Source organism: Aspergillus sclerotioniger (genome assembly GCF_003184525.1).
Source record: "Aspergillus sclerotioniger CBS 115572 chromosome Unknown BO94scaffold_11, whole genome shotgun sequence".
Classification (NCBI taxonomy): domain Eukaryota; kingdom Fungi; phylum Ascomycota; class Eurotiomycetes; order Eurotiales; family Aspergillaceae; genus Aspergillus; species Aspergillus sclerotioniger.
Window position 1 is genome coordinate 80,810 of NW_020291001.1, and position 23,446 is coordinate 104,255.

A 23,446-nucleotide genomic window follows, 5' to 3' on the forward strand; every position below is an offset into this window, starting at 1 on the left:
CCGCGGCTGGACCAAAGCGGTGAGGGACCGAGGTGTGGGGCGGCGGCGGGCATGCAGCGGCAGAAAACAATCTCTAGGAAAAAAAAAGTGAAGTAATCGGCGTGCTCTTTTCCCTACTTACCACCAGAGTTCCTTTGGCGGTAGGGCTCAGCATGAATGCTAGACCCGCCTACGAGGGGGCTCTTAACGAGTCCCAGCTATTTGAACAGCTCCCGAATGAGATTGCGGAACTCATTCGCACAGCTTCCGGGACTCAGTACCTGAATGCGCTTGCGGTCGGCGCGTTGAGGCCGAGATGCACAGAAGGCTTCTTTTGCCTATATGAACCGATCATTGTGGATCTGGCAGCGCGTTGGCTCCTGTCAGAATCCCAGGTTGACCAGATCGAAGTTCTTTCCGCTTTTTCACGAGTCCTCCCGCTTGCACCATACCTACGATCCTTTGCAAGCCAATATGCCATATCTCGGGCTGGACCTCTGTCGGCGTTGGCTGCGTCCGATGAGCTAACACTTTCTCAAATGAATGATGCCACTATCCGAGCCCTTTTGCTAGCGATTTTCAGACTTCTTTCATACGATGCAGAGACCTTTTCGAAAGCCGTATCGCCGTCACAACTCCAGTCCCTCTTCCGACACCGAGACCCGTCCGTGAGTTATCTGGCGATTCGATGCTTTGGCATGTACATGAGTGCAGCGGATGCTGCTACGGAGGACATAATTAGGGCGAAATTTGCAGACAACATCATCGAAGGGGACTGGGAAGGTATCACAATCGACTACCGCTGCCTCGGGTTGTGGGAGGAACGTCGGTGGAACACCTTCGAGAAGCAAGTTCAACATGCAAGATCGACTAGGGCCGCATCTGAAAGCCTGTCTCAAATTGAGTCATTGAGGGAATATTTTACCGCTAGAACCGCCGAGGCCTGCGGTGTCCTTATCCCCGACAGCAGGGTACATCGCCTCCACCGTCGTCTATTGTCAGAACGCCCACCGCCGTGGGTAACTTGCGGAAGATTGCGGCAGCCTTGATTGCGCCTGAACCTATACTCTTGATCGGCTTGCCCAACTCCGGAAAGACCACGCTGATTAACGATGTTGCAGCGAGCATGGGTCAGTCTGAATCCATGGTCACATTGCACCTGAACGAGCAGACTGATGCGAAGAGCCTTCTTGGAATGTACTCCACATCTCCTGCCACGGGATCCTTTTCATGGCAGCCTGGTGTACTCACCAAGGCCGCAAGAGAAGGTCGCTGGATCTTGATCGAAGATTTGGACCGCGCGCCCTCTGAAGTTATCGGTCTTATTCTCCCCATCATTGAGAGGGGAGAGTTGACCATAGCTAGTAGGAGGGAGAGGGTTAAGTGCGCTGAAGGCTTCAAGATCATTGCGACCATGAAATCATCTTACAATATCTCAGGCGAAGAGATTGCTCCAAGCACCAACATCCTAGGAAGCAGGTTGTGGCAGAGGGTACAGATCGATTCGCTTACTATAGATGAGGTTCGTGAGGTAATTACGCAGAAATTCCCTCTGCTTGAATCTCGGGTTCGGACAATCATGGACGTTTACCAGCGACTCTGTTCTTCTTTCCATGGCAGCCTTGCGATCAAGAGCTCCCAAGGACGGACACCCGGTCTCCGTGATCTTGTCAAACTTTGCAGCCGAATGCATAGGCGGCTGCAACTCCTCGGTGCAAAGACAGGTTATGAAGCTACTCCGGAGGGCGCCGAGGATGAGATTTTCTTGGACTTCGTGGATGTTTTCTTGAAATATATTCCAGAAAAGAATATGGCAGACACTCTTGCTTCCGTTGTCGCTGAAGCGCTCCAGATCTCACCGCAACGAGCACGGTTTTGCCTTCACGAGCGCACCCCTTCATATTCAGACCAGGGGAATAGCATAACGCTTGGGAGGGAAGTTTGTCGAAAGATTAAAGTTCCAGGTGGTTCGGCATCAAAAGCTGCTGCTGCGTCATCTCGGTTTGCTTCCACACGGGCTGCTTTAGGACTCATGGAGCAAGTCGCTGCTGCGATCCAGATGGCAGAACCGGTCCTCCTTGTTGGAGAAACGGGTATTGGTAAAACAACTGTTATCCAGCAGCTGGCTACCTTGATGCGGCAGAAGCTGACGGTTGTGAACTTGTCACAGCAGAGTGAAAGCACTGATCTTTTGGGCGGGTTCAAGCCCGTGAATATCCGAACAATGGCCGTGCCTATGCATGACGAGTTCGTGTCCTTGTTTGAATTGACATTCTCTGCTAAGAAGAATCAGAAATTCCTTCAGTCCGTCGGGAAAAGTGTCGCTGCCGGGAACTGGGTGCGCCTGGTCAATTTGTGGCATGAAGCCGTTCGCTTGGCTGATGGCGTGTTCAAATCTGGCCACGGTTCATCGCAGGGAGCAGATGAACAACCGACGAAAAAGAGAAAACTGGACTCGCCAAAGTATCAGTTCTTGCGGCAGAGGTGGGAGAGATTTGCGGCACAGCTGAACGATTTTGAGTCCCAAGTTTCTCAGGGTGATGCGAAATTCGCGTTTGCTTTCGTACAAGGCAAGATTGTTCGGGCCCTACGCAATGGAGAGTGGGTTCTTCTTGATGAAGTCAACTTGGCGTCGCCTGATACTCTTGAGAATATCGCCAGTCTTCTACACCATGGAAGCGAGGGGTCTCCGTCTGTCCTACTTTCCGAGGCTGGTGATGTGGAGCGCGTGTTTGGACATCCTGAGTTCCGCATTTTCGGTGCGATGAACCCTGCAACCGACGCAGGAAAGAAGGATCTCCCCCCTGGCCTCCGGTCTCGATTCACGGAATTCTATGTCCAATCTCCAGACAGTGACCTGGACGATCTGTTGTCATTGATCCACAAATACCTGGGTGACCTGGCCCTGACCGATTCTCGAGCGGTTCCGGATCTCGCGCAACTGTACATGGAAACTAAGAACCTCAGCATTGAAAACAAGCTCACCGATGGCGCTGGACAGCGCCCGCATTTCAGTATCAGAACCCTCGTCCGAGCCCTCATTTATGTTGCTGATCATGCTCACGTCTACGGCCTGCGCCGGGCGATATATGAAGGTTTTTCTATGAGCTTCTTGACCGTTCTCAGTCAAGACTCAGAAAGGCTGTTGGCTCCTCTCCTCGAGAGGCACATATTTAGCAATGTCAAGAATGCCAGAGCGCTTCTTAACCAGACACCCAGACCGCCGAGTGATGGCAACGATTATGTTCAATTCAAACATTACTGGATGCGTAGAGGCCACCTGACTCCCGAAGAGCAGCCCCACTATATCATTACGCCTTTCATCGAGAAAAACCTGAAGAATCTGGTCAGAGCAAGTTCGACGCGTCGATTCCCAGTTTTGCTGCAGGGCCCAACATCTGCTGGAAAGACAAGTATGATCGAGTATCTCGCAAAGGTATCCGGAAACAAGTTTGTTCGTATCAACAACCATGAGCACACCGATCTTCAAGAGTACCTGGGAACGTATGTCTCTGGTGATGATGGAGCGCTTCGTTATCAGGAAGGTGTGCTAGTGGAGGCGCTCAGAAACGGATACTGGATCGTCCTCGATGAACTTAACCTAGCACCCTCTGACGTATTGGAAGCAATGAATCGACTTCTCGATGATAATCGCGAGCTTTTCATACCTGAGACGCAGGAAGTGGTGCATCCGCACCCTAACTTCATGCTTTTTGCGACTCAGAACCCTGCCGGCCTTTACGGTGGCCGAAAAGTTTTGTCGCGCGCCTTCCGAAATCGATTCCTGGAGCTTCATTTCGACGATATACCGGAAAGTGAACTCGAATTCATTCTAAAAGAGCGTTCCCAAATCGCCCCTTCTTTCTGCACCAGAATTGTCTCCGTTTACCGAAAGTTGTCTCTATTACGCCAGGCAAACAGGCTCTTTGAACAGAAGAACAGCTTTGCGACCCTCCGTGATCTCTTCAGGTGGGCGCTACGACGAGCAGATGACCGGGAGCAATTAGCAATCAATGGGTTCATGCTACTTGCGGAGCGGGTCCGAAATCCACAGGAAAGGGCTGCTGTAAAAGGTGTCATTGAAGAAGTGATGAGAGTTCGAATCGATGAAGATGTCATCTACAGTTCCTCCGAAATGGAAAAACGTGCGCCCCTTCTTGCACAACTAGCCCCTGGCATTGTGTGGACAAAGGCAATGAGAAGACTTTTCGTGCTCGTCTCAACTGCGCTTGAGAATAACGAGCCTGTTTTGCTTGTTGGTGAAACTGGCTGTGGAAAAACCCAGCTATGCCAGGCAGTCGCAGAAATCTACAAGAAGCAGCTGCTGATTGTCAATGCCCACGTGAACCTCGAGACTGGGGATCTTATCGGAGCTCAACGGCCTATAAGAAACAGGGCGGCCATTGAGAGTCAGCTGCTGAGCGACTTGCAAGTTCTTTTCTCTGAGGAGAGCCTGAGGCCCCTGGAGGAACTCAGACAAGCCTTTAGCACCCTCAATGCAGAGCAGCTGCAATCGTTGGACGCTGATCTAGTTCTGCGTATTGAGAAGAACATGGCTCGTTCAAATGCTTTGTTCGAATGGTCTGATGGAAGTTTGATCACCGCAATGAAGACTGGCCAGTTTTTCCTTCTTGATGAGATCTCTTTGGCAGATGATTCTGTCTTAGAAAGACTGAACAGTGTTCTAGAGCCTCATAGATCCATTTTGCTCGCTGAAAAGGGCCCAATCAATTCCATGGTTGTTGCCGACGATGGTTTCCAGTTTCTTTCTACGATGAATCCTGGAGGTGACTACGGAAAACGCGAGCTTTCCGCTGCTCTTCGAAACCGAATGACCGAGATATGGGCGCCTCAGCTTTCCGAGGATGAGGACATTTTACCGATTCTTCAAAGGAAGCTTACTTCAGGCACGGAAAACGTATCTAAGGGAATGCTACAGTTCGCCAAGTGGTTCAAAGAGGTGTTCCAGAATTCATCCACTTCGTCTCTCTCTCTTCGTGATCTTCTTGCCTGGGTCGAATTTGTCAACAGGTGCCAAAGCTCGGATCCTCTCTTTGCGATAGTCCAGGGTGCTGCTATGGTGTTCATAGACACTTTGGGTGCGAATCCAGCAGCAATGCTCGCGACAGCACTGCATAACCTTGAAGGGAACCGTCAATTATGCTTAGATAAAATGCATGAACTCTTCGATGTTGATGCCTCGGCGATCTATCTACAGAGATCAACTGTTGGTATTGAGGGTTCTTCTCTGCGTGTTGGATCATTCTGTCTTCCCATGAACAGCAATTCGATGCCAGATCCCGACTTTATTATGGATGCACCCACCACTATTGCTAACTCGGTGAGAATTGCTCGAGGATTGCAGCTACCTAAGCCCATTCTTCTCGAGGGTAGCCCAGGTGTCGGTAAAACAACGCTTGTGACGGCACTTGCGAGGGCCCTTGGAAAACCGCTTACTCGGATCAACCTTTCAGAGCAAACAGACCTCACAGACCTTTTTGGTTCAGATGTCCCTGTGGAAGGCGGTGATGTTGGACAATTCGCTTGGCGGGACGCACCGTTCTTACAAGCAATGCAACGCGGTGACTGGGTTCTTTTAGATGAGATGAACTTGGCTTCCCAGTCGGTCCTTGAGGGTCTTAATGCCTGCTTGGATCATCGTCAAATGGTGTATGTCGCTGAGCTTGACCAAACCTTCAAAAGACACCCTGACTTCGTTCTCTTCGCTGCGCAAAACCCGCATCATCAGGGTGGCGGCAGAAAGGGACTCCCCGCGTCCTTTGTCAACAGATTTACAGTGGTCTATGCCGACAGTTTCACAGACACTGATTTAAAGAGAATCTGTGCTAAGCTGTTCCCGGGCAGCCCTGCTAAGCAAACTGAGGGGTTAGTCGAGTTTGTGTCTCTTCTCAACAAGGCTATTCAGGAACGACGCCTCGGCGCCGTTGGCGGGCCTTGGGAAGTCAACCTGCGAGATATCCAAAGGTGGCTCCAGTTGGCCGATCGCGGAAACTTGCAGATATCTACCCAGAGCTTCCTTGAAGTTATCATCTCTCAGCGATTCAGGAGCGAAGAAGACCGACAGTTGGTCTCTACTCTATACAAACAAGTCTTTAGTGACGCCCCAACACATGATAAGAGCTATTACCACAACCTCACACCAGACTACATGCAAGTCGGACTCGGCATTATGCAGCGAGATTTGTTATTGCAGGAGACATCAAGTCCCCAGATGAGAATACTTCCCGGAGACCTTCCTATCTTGGAATCCCTTATGCTATGCATAGAGCAAGCTTGGCCCAGTATCTTGGTCGGCCCATCTGGCTGTGGCAAGACAACGCTTATCAGAAAGCTAGCTGCTCTCAATGGTGCTAGTCTGGTCGAATTGGCATTGAGCGCCGATACGGATACTATGGACTTGATTGGTGGATTCGAGCAAATCGACTACAGGAGAGAGCTCTCGTCTCTCGTGCATCAGATTTCCCTGTTTCTCCGACGCGAAGCCATTTCCGCCTACGCAGGTGATGAGACGACGAGCGCAGCTCCCGCCTTCCTCGAGCTTTACGAACAATTGCAGGGTTCAGATGTTCAGTTAGACGCGGTATGCTTATCGCTTCAGAAGCTGTACCATGCTTATCCTCAACCTGCGCTCGAGAAGCTTTTAAATCATGCTCAGCATTTGCTCAAGGTGACAACGCAGTCTGACAGCATGAAGGTTGGTTTTGAGTGGACCGAGGGTGTCTTGACGCAAGCAGTTCAGCACGGGCAGTGGGTCGTCCTTGACAATGCCAACTTATGCAATCCATCTGTGCTTGATAGATTGAATTCTCTGACGGAACCGAATGGAGCTCTTATTCTCAATGAACAGCGCACTGAGGATGGAAACGCTCGAGTCGTGAGGCCGCATCCGAATTTCAGGCTGTTCTTGACGATGGACTCTCGTCACGGTGAACTATCCCGTGCGATGCGGAATCGGTGTGTCGAGATGTGCTTCCTGCCTCAGGATAACAATGACACCGTCGCTACATTGATGCCTGCTTATACCAACCAGTCTTCTTTGTATCGTCTTCGGTCGGTTTGGGAGCTGGATCTTTCCATGGCTAGCGAAGGAAGTGCAGACATTTTACAGGAAGTGTGCCTCGACCATCTTTCAATCACCGACTTATCCTATCTCCAGCGGGCGCTGAAGCTTACGCCACAATATGGCTCGGATCTTCTGAGAGAACCTTTCTCTTCTGCTTTGGATCGATATGTATCCGCGATACATGATAATGCTTCATGTAAGCCTTTCGAGAGCACTAAGAAGGAAGTCATGCTGGGTTGTGCTTCTTTTGCTATACAGGGAAGGTTGCAGCCTCTTCACCCTCTTGTAAACGAGCCACTGGCATCTATTATGCACCAAGATGTGCCTTTCGTTTGGCTCATGATTTTGGCGTACCTGCAAGAGTACAAGCTTGACCTGCATCACCTGAGGCAGGGCTTACTGAAAGCGGATGAATCTGGGAAACAGCTCAAGCCAAGTCAAATGAGCCGTCTAGAACGATCTCTAGCTTCGGGGAGGATACCCTCTTTGATGAAGGATGCAACACAACCTGTTGGCCCGTTCCTTTCTGACTGTGGTCAAGCCATGTACGACTTCATACAGGGACTAGACTATGACGCCCTTCATGCCCCTGACATGGTTCGCGCTCTCCGTGCTATCGTCGACTTCAGCTCAGATGTCTTTACATTGACTGCCGCAAATGAAGTGGACCGGGGTGAATTCCAGATTTACCTCCAAATTGGAAAAGAGTTATGCGCTTCGCTTCTAGACTCATGGGCACCGTTGAAGCAGTTGGCTCTCGCCTTCTCTCGAGCGCTTGATCGATTTAAGGAGAACTGGTCATTGACCACAGGTCTAAGCATGCAGCGGCTTTGGGAATCGTGGAGACCAGCAACCCCCTCTACCCAAAGCCAATTGACATTGCTACTAGAGTTAGAAAGCGTTGCTTCTGAATTCACCCAGGTTGCGACGAAGACACACCTGGACCTGTCTCAACTGAGTCAGGTGCGCGACTCTCTAATTGGTGGCCAGGAAGCTATTCTTCTGAACGGTGCCGATGAGGAATTTCCCATCCAAGGGCTTCGGCAAACCGTCGCAGAATTAGCTGCTTGCGTGCAAGATACCGATTCAAACCAGCGCCCCTACTTCTCGACCAATTTTGAGGCTCTGTGCCAGTACCATGACCTCGCATCACTAGGCAAGACGCAGATTGGTGATGACCAGGTTATTCGAGCTATTCTGCCATTACTCGCCGGCCGTGCTGCCCGGCCTCTGAACGGGTCGAGTTTGCAGAGCCAAATTCCTAGTATCCTTCACAAGATTTCCTTATTCTCAGGCTCTGAGCACTCATCAGTGTTCGGCGCTGCTATCAGTGGTAATGTCTCTTTATCGCTGCTAGAAAGGTTAGCTTTAGTCGGCTCTACAAGCTTGGGCCAGATGAATGCTCTGGAAATAGAAAAGAAGACTCTCTCCAAGGCGTTGACTTTGACAAGTCGAGAAATCGGCTTGGACCAATTCAAGGGTCTTAAGCAGGTCATGGCGAGGTTGGCCGTCGAGCTTGCCTTCCTCCACAGAGACTTCTTTGAACCACGATCTTTGGAGCAATTGGTCACCATTCTTCGCGTGATCGAAGATGGAGGCTCGTATGATGGTCCGGCATTACCGGCCATCCATGTGGCCACAAATCTGCCCCGAGACCACTACTTCAAGAAATTTGCAACAGAGGATATCCCAAGGCTGGTTGCTTCACTGGCATCTAGTCAGAGCCCTGTGGAAAGTACTGGAGCAGCACTTGTTCAACTAGCAGTCATCTTCCTGCGACTATTCGTCCCGGATAAGCCGTTTGATCCCTCATTGGGCTTGGTTGTGCAAAGAAAGCGACACTCGCAACGTTCGTCGGAACTCACAGCGAAGGCTGAAGCAATGACATCCTTCGAGGTTGGCTTCTCTGGCCAAGCGTCCAACATTCGCCTCGAACTTTTGCAGAAGGAATTGCATGATCTTGGCTCAGCACCCCCTCCCTCTTCTGTCAGCAGGCCCCGATCTCTGAGGTTAATCTTCTTCATGGAGAATTTTCAAGTCTGGTGAATTCAGTGCTTGATCGGCGTCCCGAGGAGATTGTCTCTGCCGTAAGTGATGATGATGGCGAAGAAAATGGTGAACGACAGCGCATGCTCAGTCTCTTGCGTGATAATGTTCGGCAGCTCAGCCACCGCCTGAGTGCAAATTATCGATCATACGACGATATCACGACACCTGCCGTCCGTTTTCTTCAAATTCTGGACCTGGGACTCTACCTTTCTTCGAGCCCATCTGAATCCAGTGACAACCAGATACTCAATGCTGTCAGGGACACCACACCCTTCCTTGGTGGTTTGATTTATCCTGTCTCAGACCTGAGCCAGCAGAGAGCAGAAGCCAATTCAACCCTAGATACCGATCTTTGGTTCCATGAATTGTCGTCGTTGAGAATAGCTGAAAATGCGGATCCAGGTGTAATCCGTACCCAAGCTGGACGTGACACCCTGCGCCGCCTCTTCGAACAGTTCCATGCCCTGTGGAAAACTAAATTGCGAGAGGATCAAGAGGAGGAGGCTCGGAAGTCTGAATTCTACCACTTCAAGGGGTCTTGGGAGGATAGTGAAGAGGTCGATGAAAACGAGCTACGCCAGCTTTTCCCCACGTACGAAGACAATGCAGATGAAGAAAATCAAACGCCTGGTCGATTTGATCCAAAGTCTATTTCGGTCAGGCTCGCTTCGTTGCACGCAAAACTGTTCCAATCTGAAGATCGTGAGGAAGTGCTGTCGGCTTACATTAAGCAGGCTTCCTTGCTATTAGGCTCTACTTGGTCGGAAAATCAATCCATGTCGGATACCGACCCTAAGGATCAGATCTCCGGTGTGCTCTTGCTTCTGGAAGACTCCATCAAAACAGGTCAAGGCCAGCCTGCAGACAAATATAACTTCTATGTGGACGCGAACATCGCTGAAGCAAAGAGACTGGTGAATTTGACCCTGGCAACGAAGGCTCGGTTCACCCAAATACAAAAGTCCTGGCCGGATCATGCTGTCTTAGAAGATGTCATCCAGTGCTGCAGAGAAATCCTTCAGTTCAAGCACACTGAGCCTGTCGCAAAGTTCATTACCAAGGTTGAAAAGCTGCACGCGCATGTTCATGAATGGCAGCTTGTAGCAAGCAGAGAGTTCTCTGCGGCCTCTTTGTATGACGACATCACAGCTATGACTATTAGTTGGCGGCGTCTTGAGCTATCGACTTGGGCGAAGCTTTTGGACATCGAGAATGACAAGTGCACCCAGGACGTGAGCTCATGGTGGTTCATCGCCTATGAGGCGATCATTCGTGCTCCGATTCAAATCACAGAGTCCGGTCAAATGGAGATGAGCGAGCATGTCCAAGAGATCACGGCTACATTGGAGCAGTTCTTCAACACAACCACCATGGGACAATACAGCGAGCGCCTCCGACTTGTTAAGAATTTCCAGTCTTTGCTCCTGCTCTATGTCCAGGACCTGCCATCTTTGAGTCAGTTGGTTTCTGCTCTGGACAACTTCCTTGTGCGATACAAGCAGTTTGAGCCTTCAGTGCACAAGCTGCTGGCGGAGAAGCGGTCAGCTCTTGAGAAGGATATCAAGGAGCAGATCCTATTAGCCAGCTGGAAAGATACCAACATTGTCGCGCTCAAACAAAGTTCCCGGCATTCGCACAACAAACTGTTCAAGCTGGTCCGCAAGTACAGAGCAGTCCTGGCTCAACCCGTGCAATCGATTGTGGAACAAGACATGCCGGACAACGAGGATTCCAGTGTTCCTGAGAAGGAAGTCACCATGCCCTCCTCTGTCTTCCCTGAAGCTCTTGCCTTGTGCCAGAAGGAGGAAAGAATCTGGACCGAAAGACCACCTCGATTCAAGAATCCCGACGCGACCGCTGGCAACATGATGCAACTGTATGCCTCGATCCCTTCTGAATTCGACATTGCAGACGATCTTGACGGGTTCGTCAAGTTTGTCATCGAGAGCATACAGGAGTTCAAGTCGCAAACGCCGAAGACTTTGACTGAGGAGAATAAAGACGATGTTCAGCACCTCAAGGTCCAAAAGCGCCGATTCTATGCGGATACCTTGCGGCGGCTAGTGGACATGGGAGTGAAGCGTAGCGCAAGTACCAGCCTGATCGAAACCCAAGCATCTATTGCACAGGTTCTTGCCTCTATCCCAGCTTTGGAAGCTGGCACTGCCCTATCATATCTGGCCAGAAGCTCCGATTTATACTTCCACAAGTTTTTGGACTTGCTTCCTCGCGTTCGTCTCGCAGCGCATAATTACTCGGAAGATCTGAGCAATGTGGAGATATCTCGAAGCTCGGGATCCATGGAGCATCTGTTGTCCCTCGCCCGGAAGCAAAGAGCCTCTATCTCCCCGGCACTTTCTGATCTCACCGCGCTGCAGTCGACACTTTTGAAGGTTTCGAACCTCTGGTATAGCTCTTCAATTTTCAAGGCTGCTCCCGAGTTTTCAGTTGAGAAAGCAGAGGTAAGCAGAGCAGTGGCATGGCTGACACCTATACTCGGACTCGCCGCCACAGTTGTCAGTTTGCACGCAAAGTTCTCAGGCATCAATTCGACAAGCATTCTACAAAGCCTGCAGACCTGGAGGGATACGTTCGACCGCTTGAGAACGTCCTTGGGCAGTCTTCCTGAACTGCCACTCGGTGTTGCCTCGCAATTGCACAGCGATACGGTGGAAGAGGCTTCCGCATCTTTTGAAAAGTTGAATGTCGACCTCACAAGGTGGGCGGAAGAGCGTCCTGATCTATCCTTTGTGCTGGGCCAGATAGTTCCTTGGGTGAAAGCCAAGACAATGTCCTCCGACAGCGAGTTTGACGAGACCGTATCTGTCGAGCAATTCGATACCGGCCTTGTTGCAGCAGTTGACAAGATCCTTGTCAGTCTTCAGAAATTGAAGGAGATTCCGTCGCTGCTTGCTTCTCCCGGCTCTTTGTCGCGGAGTGACGAGTTCTTTGTCAGAGCCTTGAGAGTTCTTCATATCTCTGGCATCACGGCCTCTCTAGAGTCCATCCTCGGGGAGTTGCAGTATCTCCAGACTCGCTCAACCCCTGGAATTCCTTTTGCCGTCGCACTTGTGGCGAGCCTGCTACCGATCATGAACAAGTACTTCCATATCTGCCAAGACGTTGTGGATCGCTACTTGACTGTGCACCGGGAAACATGCAAAATGTCTTACATTCTCACCAAGTCGTTCGCCCAGATCGCATCTGAGGGCTTCTGTAGTCCAGCTGAGGCATCTACAGAAGAGAGCAACTCCGGAAAGCTCGAGAGTGGGACCGGTCTCGGAGAAGGAGAAGGCGCCGAAGACATCAGTAAGGACGTTGGAGACGATGAAGACTTGTCGGAGCTTGCTCAAGAGCAGAAGGGAGAGTCTAACGAGGACATTGAGAACTCAGAAGACGCAGTCAACATGGATCAGGAGGAGATGCAGGGTGAAGAAGGCGAGCGAAAAGAAGGCGACGAGCAAGACGACGAAAGCGGCTCTGAAGAGGAGGGTGATATCGATGAGGAAGTCGGCAGTGTCGATGATCTTGATGCCTCCGCGGTTGACGAGAAGATGTGGGATGGTGAACACGATGAGCAGCAAAAGGAAACAGAGACCGATCAAGGCAAGGGAGTATCTGAGTCTGACGAACAGACCGCCGCGGGCGAGCAAGAGAAAGAGAAAGAAAAGGCCCAAGAAGGCGAGCAGGGCGAAAAGGACGAGGACGCGGAGGAAGAGGAAGACGAGGAAGGAGAAGAGAAGCCTGACGAAGAAGGCGAAGCCGTGGGACGTGAGGATATGGATGTGACGGACCCTCATGCCAAGGAAGAAGAAGCACTCGACCTTCCAGACGAGATGCAACTTGACGGAGAAGAGAAGGGCGACGAAGGTGAAAGTGATGACGGTCTTGATGGTATGGACGACGACCTCCCCCCTGTGGAAGACAACGATGAACAAATGGACGGAAAAGACGCTGCGGAGGATGAGGCTATGGAAGGCGTCGAGGAACAGGAGCCCGATCAAACAGAGGAGGGCATGCCTGATGAGGAGGCAGTCGAAACTAATGAAGGTGAGGGCAATGAAGAGACGAACGAAGCTGGCGAGGAAGCCGAAGAGGAGGAGAAGGAGGACTTCCTGACCCAACACGACGAGAACGAGATGGCCGGGGAAGAAGTGGCTCCCAGTGAGGCTGTCAATGGCGGTCTCGGAGCCGATCAAGACCAGAATCAGGACAAGGGTGAATCGGGCAATGCACAGCAGGAGAGTGGCTCGACAGATCCCTCGACCGAGAAAGAGCAGAAGACCGGTGCAGCCCAAGAGGGAGAGGAGAACCAACGACACAATGATGAAGGTGGAGCGAACGATGCGAACCCTGATGATCCTCAGCTCCAAGCATTCAAAAAGCTGGGTGATGTTCTTGAGCAATGGCACCGACGCCAGAAGGAGATCATGGATGCTTCGAAACAAGAGGAGGGCGAGTCCGAGGAGCCAATGCCTCAGGACACGGATATGGCTGACGCCGACTTCGAACATCTTGCGGACCAAGACGATGTCGCTGACACCCAAGCGCTCGGACAAGCCAGTGAAGACCAGGCCAAGGCTCTCGATCAAAACAAGGGGGTCGAGTCGGATGTCAAGCCCGAAGGCAACGACGTGCTGCCGGATGTCACCGACGACGACCATCAGGACCTTCCCGACAACAAGCTGGAGGATGAGATGCAGTTGGACCAGGGTCTTCCCACTGAGTCACAGACGGCTGGAGCAATCATCCCTGGCAATGCCCACACGCAGGAACGCACCACCGACGCCGCTGGCCAACAAGAAGCAAACGATGAACTGGATGAGGTCGATGCCCATCTCGCAGCCATCCATCTCTCCTCCAATCTCCCTCCCCTGACGCCCAGGGACGAGGCTCAACGCCTCTGGTCGTTCTACGAATCGGCCACCACCGACCTGTCTCTCTCTCTGACCGAACAACTTCGCCTCATTCTCGCGCCGACGCTTGCCACTAAGCTACGGGGTGATTTCCGGACCGGAAAGCGCCTCAACATCAAGCGAATCATTCCCTACATCGCGTCCCAGTACAAGCGCGACAAGATCTGGATGCGCCGCTCCATCCCCTCCAAGCGCAACTACCAGATCATGCTTGCTGTCGACGACAGTAAATCCATGCTGGAAAGCGGAAGTGGTCAGCTTGCCTTCGAAACCCTCGCGCTTGTCGCCAAGGGTCTCAGCATGCTCGAAGCCGGAGACCTGTGCGTCCTCGGCTTCGGCAACGAAGACCACGTCCGGGTTGCGCACGAGTTTGGCAAGCCGTTCTCCTCAGAGGCCGGCACCCAAGTGTTCCAGCATTTCAGCTACCAGCAAACTGGGACCAATGTGCGGAAGCTGATCGCCGACTCCATCGCCCTCTTCCGCGAAGCCCGCTGGAAGCAGTCCCCTGGAAGTGGCAACGCTGATCTCTGGCAACTGGAACTGATTATCTCCGACGGTATCTGTGAAGACCACGAGACCATCCAACGCCTTGTGCGTCAAGCTCAAGAAGAGCGCATCATGATTGTCTTCATTATCGTCGATGCCGTCAAGGGCAGCTCCATCTTAGATCTCAGCCAAGCCAGCTTTGAGCCCGATGAGAGCGGCTCGGGTGAAATGAAGCTGAAGATGAAGAGATATCTCGAGGGATTTCCTTTCCCTTACTACCTTGTTGTCCGGGATGTGCGGGAGTTACCGGCTGTTTTGGCTACGGCGTTGAAGCAGTGGTTTGCTGAGGTTGTTGATGTATCGTCTTGATTTATGATGTAGACATGTGGTTATATGAGAAGAAAAGTTTGGATAGCTTTTTTGTTATGGTTTTGTATATAGAACTTTGATTGTGTTTAGAAAAGAATTTCAGTATCTTATTCATGATGTTCCTCCGTATGGATAGTTTTGATAGTCTCTCATGTTCAACAGCATAGACGCTGAATACCTATGTCATCCAGGCACTAGCATAATTACTCTCCCCAATGATACCTAAATTCCTTCCTTTTAACAAGAAACTATAAACACAGACAAAACTCCATTCCCATGCACCAATCACCCTTAACATACAACCCCCCTTGAAAAGGAAGAAAAATCACCAACCATACCTCGACCCCGCCTCCTTCTTATTCCTCCTCCCAGTAGCAAAACTCTCCTCCAACGCCTCACGCTGCGTACTCGCCGCATTAACCAACTGCTGCAGCGTATGCTTACCCGGCGCAATCGCCCGCACGGGGTTATGTTGCTGCGCGGCCAGATCCGTCGTGTGCAACATCTCCTGGTTCGCCGCGTACTCTCTGTCCGTATTGAAATGCAGAACACGAGACGCCGCGGAGCTGTCGGCGTCGCGACCGAAGAGTTGGCGTCGTTGCGCCTTGGAGAGGTTTAGGTCGTCGGCGATGGTGCTGAGAGTTTGGTTGCTGGATGAGGTTTGGGTTTGAGTTTGGTCTTGGAAGGTGGATTGGGGGTCTGGGGAGGGGCCGGCGGGGGATTCGTCGGCCGTGGATGTGTAGACGAGGGGTTCGTAGGTTGTGTTTTGGGATTGTGTGCTGGGAGGGAGAGTTGGGGTTGTGTCGTCCGTGGAGAGGGAGAAGAGGCTGATTTTGGGTTTTGGTGCTGGTGCTGGTGCTGCCTTCTGTGATGATTCCTCCTCCGCCTTCTTCTCGGCCGTATTCTTATCCCCCAATGATGATGAAGATGCTGATGCCGATGCCGAAGAAGCAAGCAAAGCAGCCACCTTCCTTTTCTTCTGCTGCGACGCCCGTCCCACAGACAACGGCTTAAACATCATTGGGTTTCCCTTGAGTTTCACCTCTCCCTCGGGTTTCATTTTCAGCTGCGACACTCCCCCCTCTTCCCCTTCACCCTCCTCCTTGACTCCCGATCCCCCATCCTCCCCCCTTAAACTCCCCGCCTTCGGTATCGTCTCATCCCCATCCTGCCCACCACCTAACATCCCAAACGCCTGCTCATTCCTCATCTCCCTATCCGCCTCGCGATCAAACCCCGGCGCCGCACCAGTCTTCAAACTAAAGATTTTCCTTGCCGCGGCTGCGGGCTTCTTTTCATTCCCTGTCGTGGTGGGTTTCTTGGGCGCCGGTAATAGTGCATTGAAGCCGGAGAATGCGCCGCCGCTGCCGCCGAGTTTGGGTTTCTTGCGTGGAGCGCTGTCGGCGTCGGGGGAGGGGGCGTTGGTTTCGGGTTTGAGGTCTAAAGCGATGCGGATTTTGCGGGGGTTGGAGCGGTCGACGAGGGTGGGGAATGAGGTGCTGTTGGTGGAGGTTGTGGTGGTGGGTTTTTGGGGTTGGGGTTGAGGTTGGGTTTGGGGGCGGTGGTGGTTTCGGGTTCCGAGTCTGAGGCTTCGGAGTCAGAGTAGGCGACTAGGGCCATGGTTGGTGATGGGGTAGGGTAGATTGGGTTGGTGAGTTGGTGGTGATGATGATGTGGTGGATGGTGTTGAGCTGCGGCGATGGTGATGGTGATGATAATGTTCGGAGTGATTTGCGGATGGGTTGTGATTGGGCCGATTAGTAAGCTGTGCAGGTGCATGCGTTATGCTGGAGGTGGTATGTTGCTCGAGGTCCCTCTCTGGTTTGAATCGGAAGTAATACTTAGAGATAGTACTAAGCTATGACTATGTATTTAGCTAGCTAGCTAGTTTCATATTGGTTAATAAATTGGAATGAAGAAAAGATACTACAAGCCAGTGACATCATCGCAATCAACCACTGATCAGATAAGATAAGATCAGCTTACTAACGCCACTTAAAATGTCCATAACGAACTAGGTAGGCGCATTATTCCACTCCTTCGCATCGCATCCGCCATCCACCACACTCGTTTCTCACATCCATCACGTCTGCCGCTCTACCACGCAAACTATGCGCAACTAATCACTTCCATCACCACTATCACACCAAGAGGTCTGGTCTTATCAACCTCACCTTCAAAATGACCACCAACACCACCAACACCACCAACACCACCAACACCATCCCCTCCGCTCCCCCAGATACCACCACCAAACCCAGCAGCAGCACAACCCCCCGCCCCAGCAAATTCCGCTTCAAAGACCCCCACCGAAAACGCCGCCACCACCACGACGACCACGACCATCACACCTCCTCCCGCACCCGCACCCGCACCCGACACAAACCCCGACCTCCCCATCGCCAAAAACACACCCCGCCCGTCCATCCACCTCCCCCGACCCAACCCTCTCCTCCAGCGCCGCCTTCCGCGAATCCCTCTTCGACGCGCTCGGCGACGACGAAGGCGCCGCATACTGGGAATCCGTCTACGGGCAACCAATCCACACCTACGCGGTACCTGAAATACCGAAGGGACCGAATGGGGAACTCGAGGCCATGGATGAGGAGGAGTATGCGACTTATGTGCGGACACGGATGTGGGAGCGGACTCGGGAGGGGATGGAGGCTGAGAGGGAGAGATTGAGGGGGGAGAAGAGGAGGAAGGTACGGGAGGAGAAGGCGCGAGAGGAGGAGAGGAGGAGGTTTGATTTGGCGATGGAGGAGAGTTTGAGGCGGGGGAGGGAGAGGAAGAGGAGGAGGGGGTGGGGGTTGTTTGGGAGAGGTATTGTGAAGGGTGGGGGGTTGTGGAGGGGGAATCTAAGGAGGGGGTTAAAGGGGATGGGAAGGGGAAGAGGTTCAAGGATCTGGTGTTTTGGCCGGTGGAGAGTGGGAAGAGGGCGGATTTGGGGAGGGAGGAGGTGGAGGCGTTTATAAGGGGGTGTGCGGGTGTTGTTGGGGAAGGGGATAAGGAAGGGAATGGGAATGGGAATGGGCATGGTGGTGGATTACTGGGATTGTTGAAGACGGAGAGAGTGCGGTGGCATCCGGATAAGATTCAGCAACGGTATGGAAGTTTGGGGCTTGATGAGTCGGTTATTCGCAGTGTGACAGAGGTGTTTCAGATTTTGGATCAGATGTGGAATGAGGAGAGGAAGAAGCGCGAGTGATTATGGATACCTTGTTTGCTGTGATGTCTGCGGTTGGCAGGCATTCTGGTGTTATTTGATACCCCCTCGTCTTTGATTATTTAATTCCATCTCTTCGGCAAGATGGGCTACGATCTACGGTCTACTGCTCATCGCACACCCCATGCTCATCAGGGTCGTCAACTTTTCATCGTCCACTAAGGAAACCCCATAGATACACTGACATGAACACGACACGGCTATGCAAGAAACAAACTGGAATAAATGACACTTTGTTTTCTGGTGTTTTCTCTCCACTTCAATACCTCGCCCACTAGAACCGCGAGTAGCGGGTCTTGGTACGGTAGGCAGTATAACCGGCATAAGCTCCCACAATAACAACCAGGAACAAAACAGCCTTGAACAGGAACCATCCCCAGCTGCCCTGCTTGTTACGGCGCTTGACACGACCCGAGTCCCGACCCTTGCCGCCGGACTTGGGAGGGCTACTGCTGCCACTGCCGCTGCCTCCAACGCTGTACAGGTTCTGGGCCTTGACCGAGATGATGTCGTGGTTGTCGCTCAGCTCACCCGTCTCGGCGGAGAAGCCCAGGTAGGCAACGGAGGGGATGGCAATGTTGTACTCTGGCGCGGTCAATTCGAAGCAGGGGATCCAGCTGTCCTCGGACTTGTATTGCAGGTCCAGAGTCAAAGACTTGTCCTGGAAGTAAGTCAAGCGGGCCTTGGTAGGGATCGAGGCGCCACGGAGACCGCGAGCCTATACACAGGGTTAGATCCATCAACATGCAAAGTCCACAATAACTCTGCACTCACCGAGCAACCAGCCAATTCATTGGCCTTTCCATCGTGAGCCTGGTCGTAGGTGGTCTGGCCGTCGCCCATCATGGCCATGACGTAGGGGAACGAAGTACCGGGACGGTTGTTCTTGTACGTGTCGAAGAAGATACCCAGACCCTCAAAGTTGTCCGTCGATCCAAAGACAGGACCCTGGGTCGCGCGCTGCTTGGTGAGCCACATGGCAAAGCCATCGCCGTGCAAGTTGCCGGATCCTTCGATCTTGAATTCGACCTCGATCTACAAACATCAGAACCTTGTCTTGAATGATGAGCAGCGCATCAACTGACCTCCCAGTTTGTCGCAGTCAGAGGCACGCGGGAGAAAACCCATCCCTGTTGCGACGGGCGGTCGGAGGTAAGACGGATGTATCTAAGATGCTCAGCATGAAGCTCTCACTTGACCGCAAGGCGAGAGGGGCATACTGGTCGGCGCGGATTATCGTGTCACCACCAAAATCGAACCAGCGGCTTTGGAAGTCGGAATCCAAGTAAGGCTGTAGAGACGTCAGTATGAATGCGCGAGCCGCGACTGCGACCAGTCGAGCTATTGAAGGTGACCCACCGGTGCAAGACTGTGTGTGCGAAGCTATCCCAAGACCAGTCAGCAACCATACCAGTACCCTACAGCAGCAGCATACACACCGGAATGCTCTTGATGTTGTCATCGCCGTCGTAGGCGCGGGCCACAGGCACGCTGGCCAAGCCAGCCAGGCATAGAAGGGACGAAAGTCGCGGAAGTAGCATGGTGATCGAATATCTAGTGCACACTGCAAGAGTTCCGTTGAGGTTTCGAGACGAGCAAGCGTTAAAGAAGGTAGATGTCCAGGGAGTTGAAAGATCGACTGCAGCTAATCAAAGCAAGGCGCTCTCCAGGTAGATCGGCGTTATAGTCAATTGTCACCGGGACATCAACAAAACCAAGGGTTCACCTCGCAGAGGACGAGGAAGGATGAGCGGTCAATTGAGAAAGAGATAAATCCGGGAAAGAGGCGGAGGAGAAGAAAGAACGAACACCGGTAGGGAAGGGGGGGGGGGACAGATCAGAGATCGACACAAGTATAGTAGCAGCAAATGGGTGAAGACCAAACTCCAAGTGTCCACATCGCCGGCCGTGGCGCAGCAACGCACTTCCGCCCGCACCAGCCACACCTCCGTCGGAGCTCCAAAGTCAAAAGTTCCTGTCGCTTCTTCGTCGGCCTTATTCCCAGCAACTACTACCGTTCATTCCCTGTTTTTTCATTCCTCGAACCCCCGTCACTCACCATGTCTTTCTTCGGCTCTGGCTCTGGCTCTGACCCCTCCAGCAAGGAGGTCAAGGACGCCCTCGTCAAGCAGGTCCAGGCTGAGTCCGCCATGGCCAATGCCCGGAGCCTCATCACTGTACGTTGAGCAACAGCTCTCTGCAAACCCCCCCCCCGGTTGAGCCGGCGCTAAACCCTCCCTCAGAAAGTGAACGAAAACTGCTTCTCCAAGTGCATTCCCACTCCCGGTGCGTCCCTGTCGGCCGGCGAGCAAACCTGCCTGACCGACTGCATGGAAAAGTACATTGCCTTCTGGAACGAGGTCAGCCGCACCCACCACAACCGCATGGGTCTGGAATCAAAGAGATTGTCTCTGTAATCGTCCTCGCCGGTCCGGTTTTCCTACCGAGAGGAGATGGCGCCTCCCCCGTTCATGCGGCCTCTCACCCTCCATCGGTTTGGCCCTGTTTGATCTAGATTCGCCTTTCTGCTATATGTCTTATCATGCATCAATGGTCCTAGCTGGGAAGATCTATATGTATATTACAAACTGTTGTGGTTTTGGGCATCCGGTGGCTCCTTGCGGGGACAGGATGGAATAAATCCGAAAAGGCAACAGTGGCACTGGTCAGGCGGAACCAGCGGCCATGTGTGCATTCTGCTCCATTCGGAGGCCAGAGACGTCCGCTGATCCAAGACTACTTTTATTGCAATGACCAAATTCAAATATGTACATTATACAGTTGCCTCCAAGGGGAAAGGGAAAGAAAGATAATATCAAGTGACCCAGAATAGCTCCCCAATATTTGCACAATATAACTATGGAATAGCAGGAGATAGAAAGAATTGGGTGCAGCTGGAGCCCATCCACCAGTCAACAGCGGAACGGTCGGCATAACACTGAACCCCCGACACTTCCAGCACGAACACCACCGCAAACACCCTCCTGCCTGGCCAAAAGCGAGGAAATATAGACAATTATGCCCACCCAGACGGAAGCCCCGGTGATCCGAGTCGGGTCATCTCACTCGTTAGATCCCCCGGAGCTGGTATATGGATAAGCCTATATGCAGACCGCCAACAGTTGGGAAACGGGAAATAAAGCAGATGGAACCATAGCCTACTTCGAAGCAAAGATAACGAAGGGCCTACGCCAAGAACAACAGAGCTCTTCCGATGTATGCTCTAAGTCAAAGGCAGCCAAGAGTGAAGTCGGCCAGCGATCAAATAAGAGAGACGAACCGACGTATAGGGGAACATAAAGAATGGTGTGTGAATGGTCGGCTACTAGTAGCATAGGGAAGAATGAACTAGAGGATGTTCCCTATAACCAAAACTCGCAAGGTGATCAATCCATCCGATGCGGATGAGACGATCCCGTCTCTATAGTGAGACAATCATTCCATCATAACTCATAGCAGGCACTAAAAGTCGGGGAACAAATGGCCATGTCTGCGTTGGTAGGAGCATCGGTCAGCAACGTCATCCACTTATGCAGGTATCAGAAAAAAGGGCACATACGGGTCTTCACCGGCCATGCCGTATTGTTCGGTTTCCTCCGGATAGCGGTCGTACTGACTCGCATCTCCCTGTCCTCCCCGGATGGGGGGCACATAGGGAGCGTCGATATCCTTCCGGGCCAGGCGATCCCAGGTGACTTCTGCAAACCAAGGATGGTTCTTGACATCATCAGACCCGCCATGAAGATTACCAAGGCGCTTAGTCAGGTCTGATGTGATAAGTTGCGACAGCAGATCAACGGCATCAGGGTGCAGGTAGGGCGGGTACTTCACCCTGCCACGCAGGATATTCTCGTAGATCTTGACTGGGGAGCCACTGTCCCAGAATGGCGTAAAGCCACACAGCATCTCGAAGATTAAGATACCCAGTGACCACCTGCGATGTTGTCAGTAAGATCATCTGGCTCACCTCATGCGCCAATCGTAGCAATCCTTACCAGTCGACCGATTTATTATAGCCCTTGGAGGAAACCACCTCCGGAGCGAGGTAATCCGGAGTACCGCAGAGGGTCCATGTAATGTCAGGGACTTCCTTGGCAAAACCGAAATCAGTGATCTTCAAATGGCCGTGTCGGTCCAGCAGCAAGTTCTCGGGCTTGAGATCACGGTAGATAATCTGCTGCTGGTGGAGGTACTCGAGTGCGAGAGTGACTTCCGCGGCATAGAACTTGGCGACAGGGTTGGGGAACCGCTACATGAGAGCCCACGGCGTCAGTGTTATAGTAGTCAGGAGGGCAAAGAGGTCACCCACCTGCGATTTGCGGAGTAGACTGAAGAGTTCACCACCCTCGACGAAGTCCATGACCATGTACAGGTTCCGGGAATCCTGCCATGTGCCCCACAACGTGATTAGAAAAGGATGCCGGACGCGATTCAGCATGCGTCGCTCATCGTTGGTGTGCTCGATCTGCTTCATCTTGACCACCTGCGCCTTCTTTAGCACCTTGACCGCGTAGAAGCGGTGGTTGTGCTTCGACTGCACCAAGTGCACCCGGCCGAAACTACCGGTACCGAGAGTGCGCTGGAGGGAGAAGTCATCCAAGGAATACTTCCCCTTGGTGGTGCGGGATTCACTGCGGCTGGATTGTTGAGCCTGCGCATGGCCAGTGGAACCGGAATGCATTGCGCCTTGCTGTGATGGGTGGATTATATTCTGTATACTGGCCGCATTGGAATTGGGATGAGCAGACGGTGATGCTTGCGTCACAGCGGATTGCATGGAGGCTACTTGACCCTCGCTGGTTTTCTCTGCTCCGGAAGACCGGTGGGCTTGTTGAGGAACCGAATTTTGAGGTTGAGGTGCGGAGTTGGATGGGGTACCGGAATTGGTGGCAGGTTGATGGTGATGGTGGTGGTGGTGAAAGAGGTGGTGGTGGTGGTTCTGGTTGTGGTGGTCTTCGGCAGCGTTTGGTGACGTCTGCGTCTGGGCCGAACCGGCTTCAAGCTCTTTGGAGAGGGTCTGCGAATCTTTCGTTCGCCGTTTTTTCAACAGGCCTCCTAAACTAGGCATCGAGGCCACGGCTCTGGGTTGAATTAGGAATGGGAAAACCACAGAGCACACGGAGGTGTCCAGGCGGGAAAATGCGGGTGGAGGAAGGGCAGCTCGACCCCTCTTTAAGAGTGCTCCTAGAGAGGGGAGAGCAACAAGAGGGAGGGAGAGCGGCGAGCTTTTTCTCTTGGGACGGTTCGGGCGCGGATACAGCGGAGCCACCAAACAGAACACTGGTCCCGAACGGCGGTCAACGGAAACTCAATTGAACAGAGGGACACAAGTGATGA

General features: G+C 52.4%; 5 protein-coding genes across 5 annotated transcripts; 2 read left to right on the forward strand and 3 right to left on the reverse strand.

Annotated features, from left to right (window-relative positions):
- Window positions 1-152: 152 nt before the first annotated feature.
- BO94DRAFT_574365 (AAA family ATPase midasin) lies at window positions 153-14,986 on the forward strand (the record flags this gene model as incomplete). The annotated part of the gene is made up of 3 exons (XM_025615017.1): window positions 153-950; window positions 1,013-9,072; window positions 9,102-14,986. 3 exons carry the CDS (start codon window positions 153-155, stop codon window positions 14,881-14,883), a joined length of 14,640 nt encoding a protein of 4,879 aa, XP_025468294.1. The 3' UTR covers window positions 14,884-14,986.
- Window positions 14,974-17,672, reverse strand: BO94DRAFT_574366 (PRCC domain-containing protein). The gene is made up of 3 exons (XM_025615018.1): window positions 17,031-17,672; window positions 16,811-16,841; window positions 14,974-16,382 (listed from the first exon to the last, which is right to left on the reverse strand). The coding sequence occupies exons 1-3, from the start codon at window positions 17,395-17,397 to the stop codon at window positions 15,209-15,211; spliced, it is 1,572 nt and encodes a 523-aa protein (XP_025468295.1). The 5' UTR covers window positions 17,398-17,672; the 3' UTR covers window positions 14,974-15,208.
- Window positions 17,673-18,232: 560 nt separating this feature from the next.
- BO94DRAFT_534144 (legume-like lectin family protein) lies at window positions 18,233-19,956 on the reverse strand. Its single transcript, XM_025611475.1, has 6 exons — window positions 19,549-19,956; window positions 19,469-19,492; window positions 19,330-19,400; window positions 19,195-19,276; window positions 18,884-19,144; window positions 18,233-18,827 (listed from the first exon to the last, which is right to left on the reverse strand). Exons 1-6 carry the CDS (start codon window positions 19,648-19,650, stop codon window positions 18,384-18,386), a joined length of 984 nt encoding a protein of 327 aa, XP_025468296.1. The 5' UTR covers window positions 19,651-19,956; the 3' UTR covers window positions 18,233-18,383.
- Window positions 19,957-20,061: 105 nt separating this feature from the next.
- tim13 (protein translocase subunit TIM13) lies at window positions 20,062-20,977 on the forward strand. Its single transcript, XM_025617149.1, has 2 exons — window positions 20,062-20,286; window positions 20,353-20,977. The coding sequence occupies exons 1-2, from the start codon at window positions 20,170-20,172 to the stop codon at window positions 20,524-20,526; spliced, it is 291 nt and encodes a 96-aa protein (XP_025468297.1). The 5' UTR covers window positions 20,062-20,169; the 3' UTR covers window positions 20,527-20,977.
- Window positions 20,978-21,490: 513 nt separating this feature from the next.
- Window positions 21,491-23,352, reverse strand: pkaC (cAMP-dependent protein kinase catalytic subunit pkaC). Its single transcript, XM_025607010.1, has 4 exons — window positions 22,419-23,352; window positions 22,105-22,358; window positions 21,669-22,043; window positions 21,491-21,599 (listed from the first exon to the last, which is right to left on the reverse strand). The coding sequence occupies exons 1-4, from the start codon at window positions 23,175-23,177 to the stop codon at window positions 21,572-21,574; spliced, it is 1,416 nt and encodes a 471-aa protein (XP_025468298.1). The 5' UTR covers window positions 23,178-23,352; the 3' UTR covers window positions 21,491-21,571.
- Window positions 23,353-23,446: the final 94 nt, after the last annotated feature.

Excerpts from the sequence above, each read along its gene's own strand:
- BO94DRAFT_574366 (XM_025615018.1), bottom strand. The coding sequence starts at position 17,397 with ATGCGGCGCCTTCGTCGTCGCCGAGCGCGTCGAAGAGGGATTCGCGGA. Across the intron at positions 16,842-17,030 it reads TGATAAGACCAGACCTCTTG|TGGTTGATTGCGATGATGTC; the intron begins GTGTGATAGTGG and ends TTATCTGATCAG. Across the intron at positions 16,383-16,810 it reads GATGATGTCACTGGCTTGTA|CACCTCATTCCCCACCCTCG; the intron begins GTATCTTTTCTT and ends CTCCACCAACAG.
- BO94DRAFT_534144 (XM_025611475.1), bottom strand. The coding sequence starts at position 19,650 with ATGCTACTTCCGCGACTTTCGTCCCTTCTATGCCTGGCTGGCTTGGCC. Across the intron at positions 19,277-19,329 it reads ACGATAATCCGCGCCGACCA|ATACATCCGTCTTACCTCCG; the intron begins GTATGCCCCTCT and ends TGAGCATCTTAG. Across the intron at positions 19,145-19,194 it reads TGACTGCGACAAACTGGGAG|ATCGAGGTCGAATTCAAGAT; the intron begins GTCAGTTGATGC and ends TGATGTTTGTAG.
- tim13 (XM_025617149.1), top strand. The coding sequence starts at position 20,170 with ATGTCTTTCTTCGGCTCTGGCTCTGGCTCTGACCCCTCCAGCAAGGAG. Across the intron at positions 20,287-20,352 it reads ATGCCCGGAGCCTCATCACT|AAAGTGAACGAAAACTGCTT; the intron begins GTACGTTGAGCA and ends ACCCTCCCTCAG.
- pkaC (XM_025607010.1), bottom strand. The coding sequence starts at position 23,177 with ATGCCTAGTTTAGGAGGCCTGTTGAAAAAACGGCGAACGAAAGATTCG. Across the intron at positions 22,359-22,418 it reads GTCTACTCCGCAAATCGCAG|CGGTTCCCCAACCCTGTCGC; the intron begins GTGGGTGACCTC and ends GCTCTCATGTAG. Across the intron at positions 21,600-21,668 it reads GGCATGGCCGGTGAAGACCC|ACATGGCCATTTGTTCCCCG; the intron begins GTATGTGCCCTT and ends CTACCAACGCAG.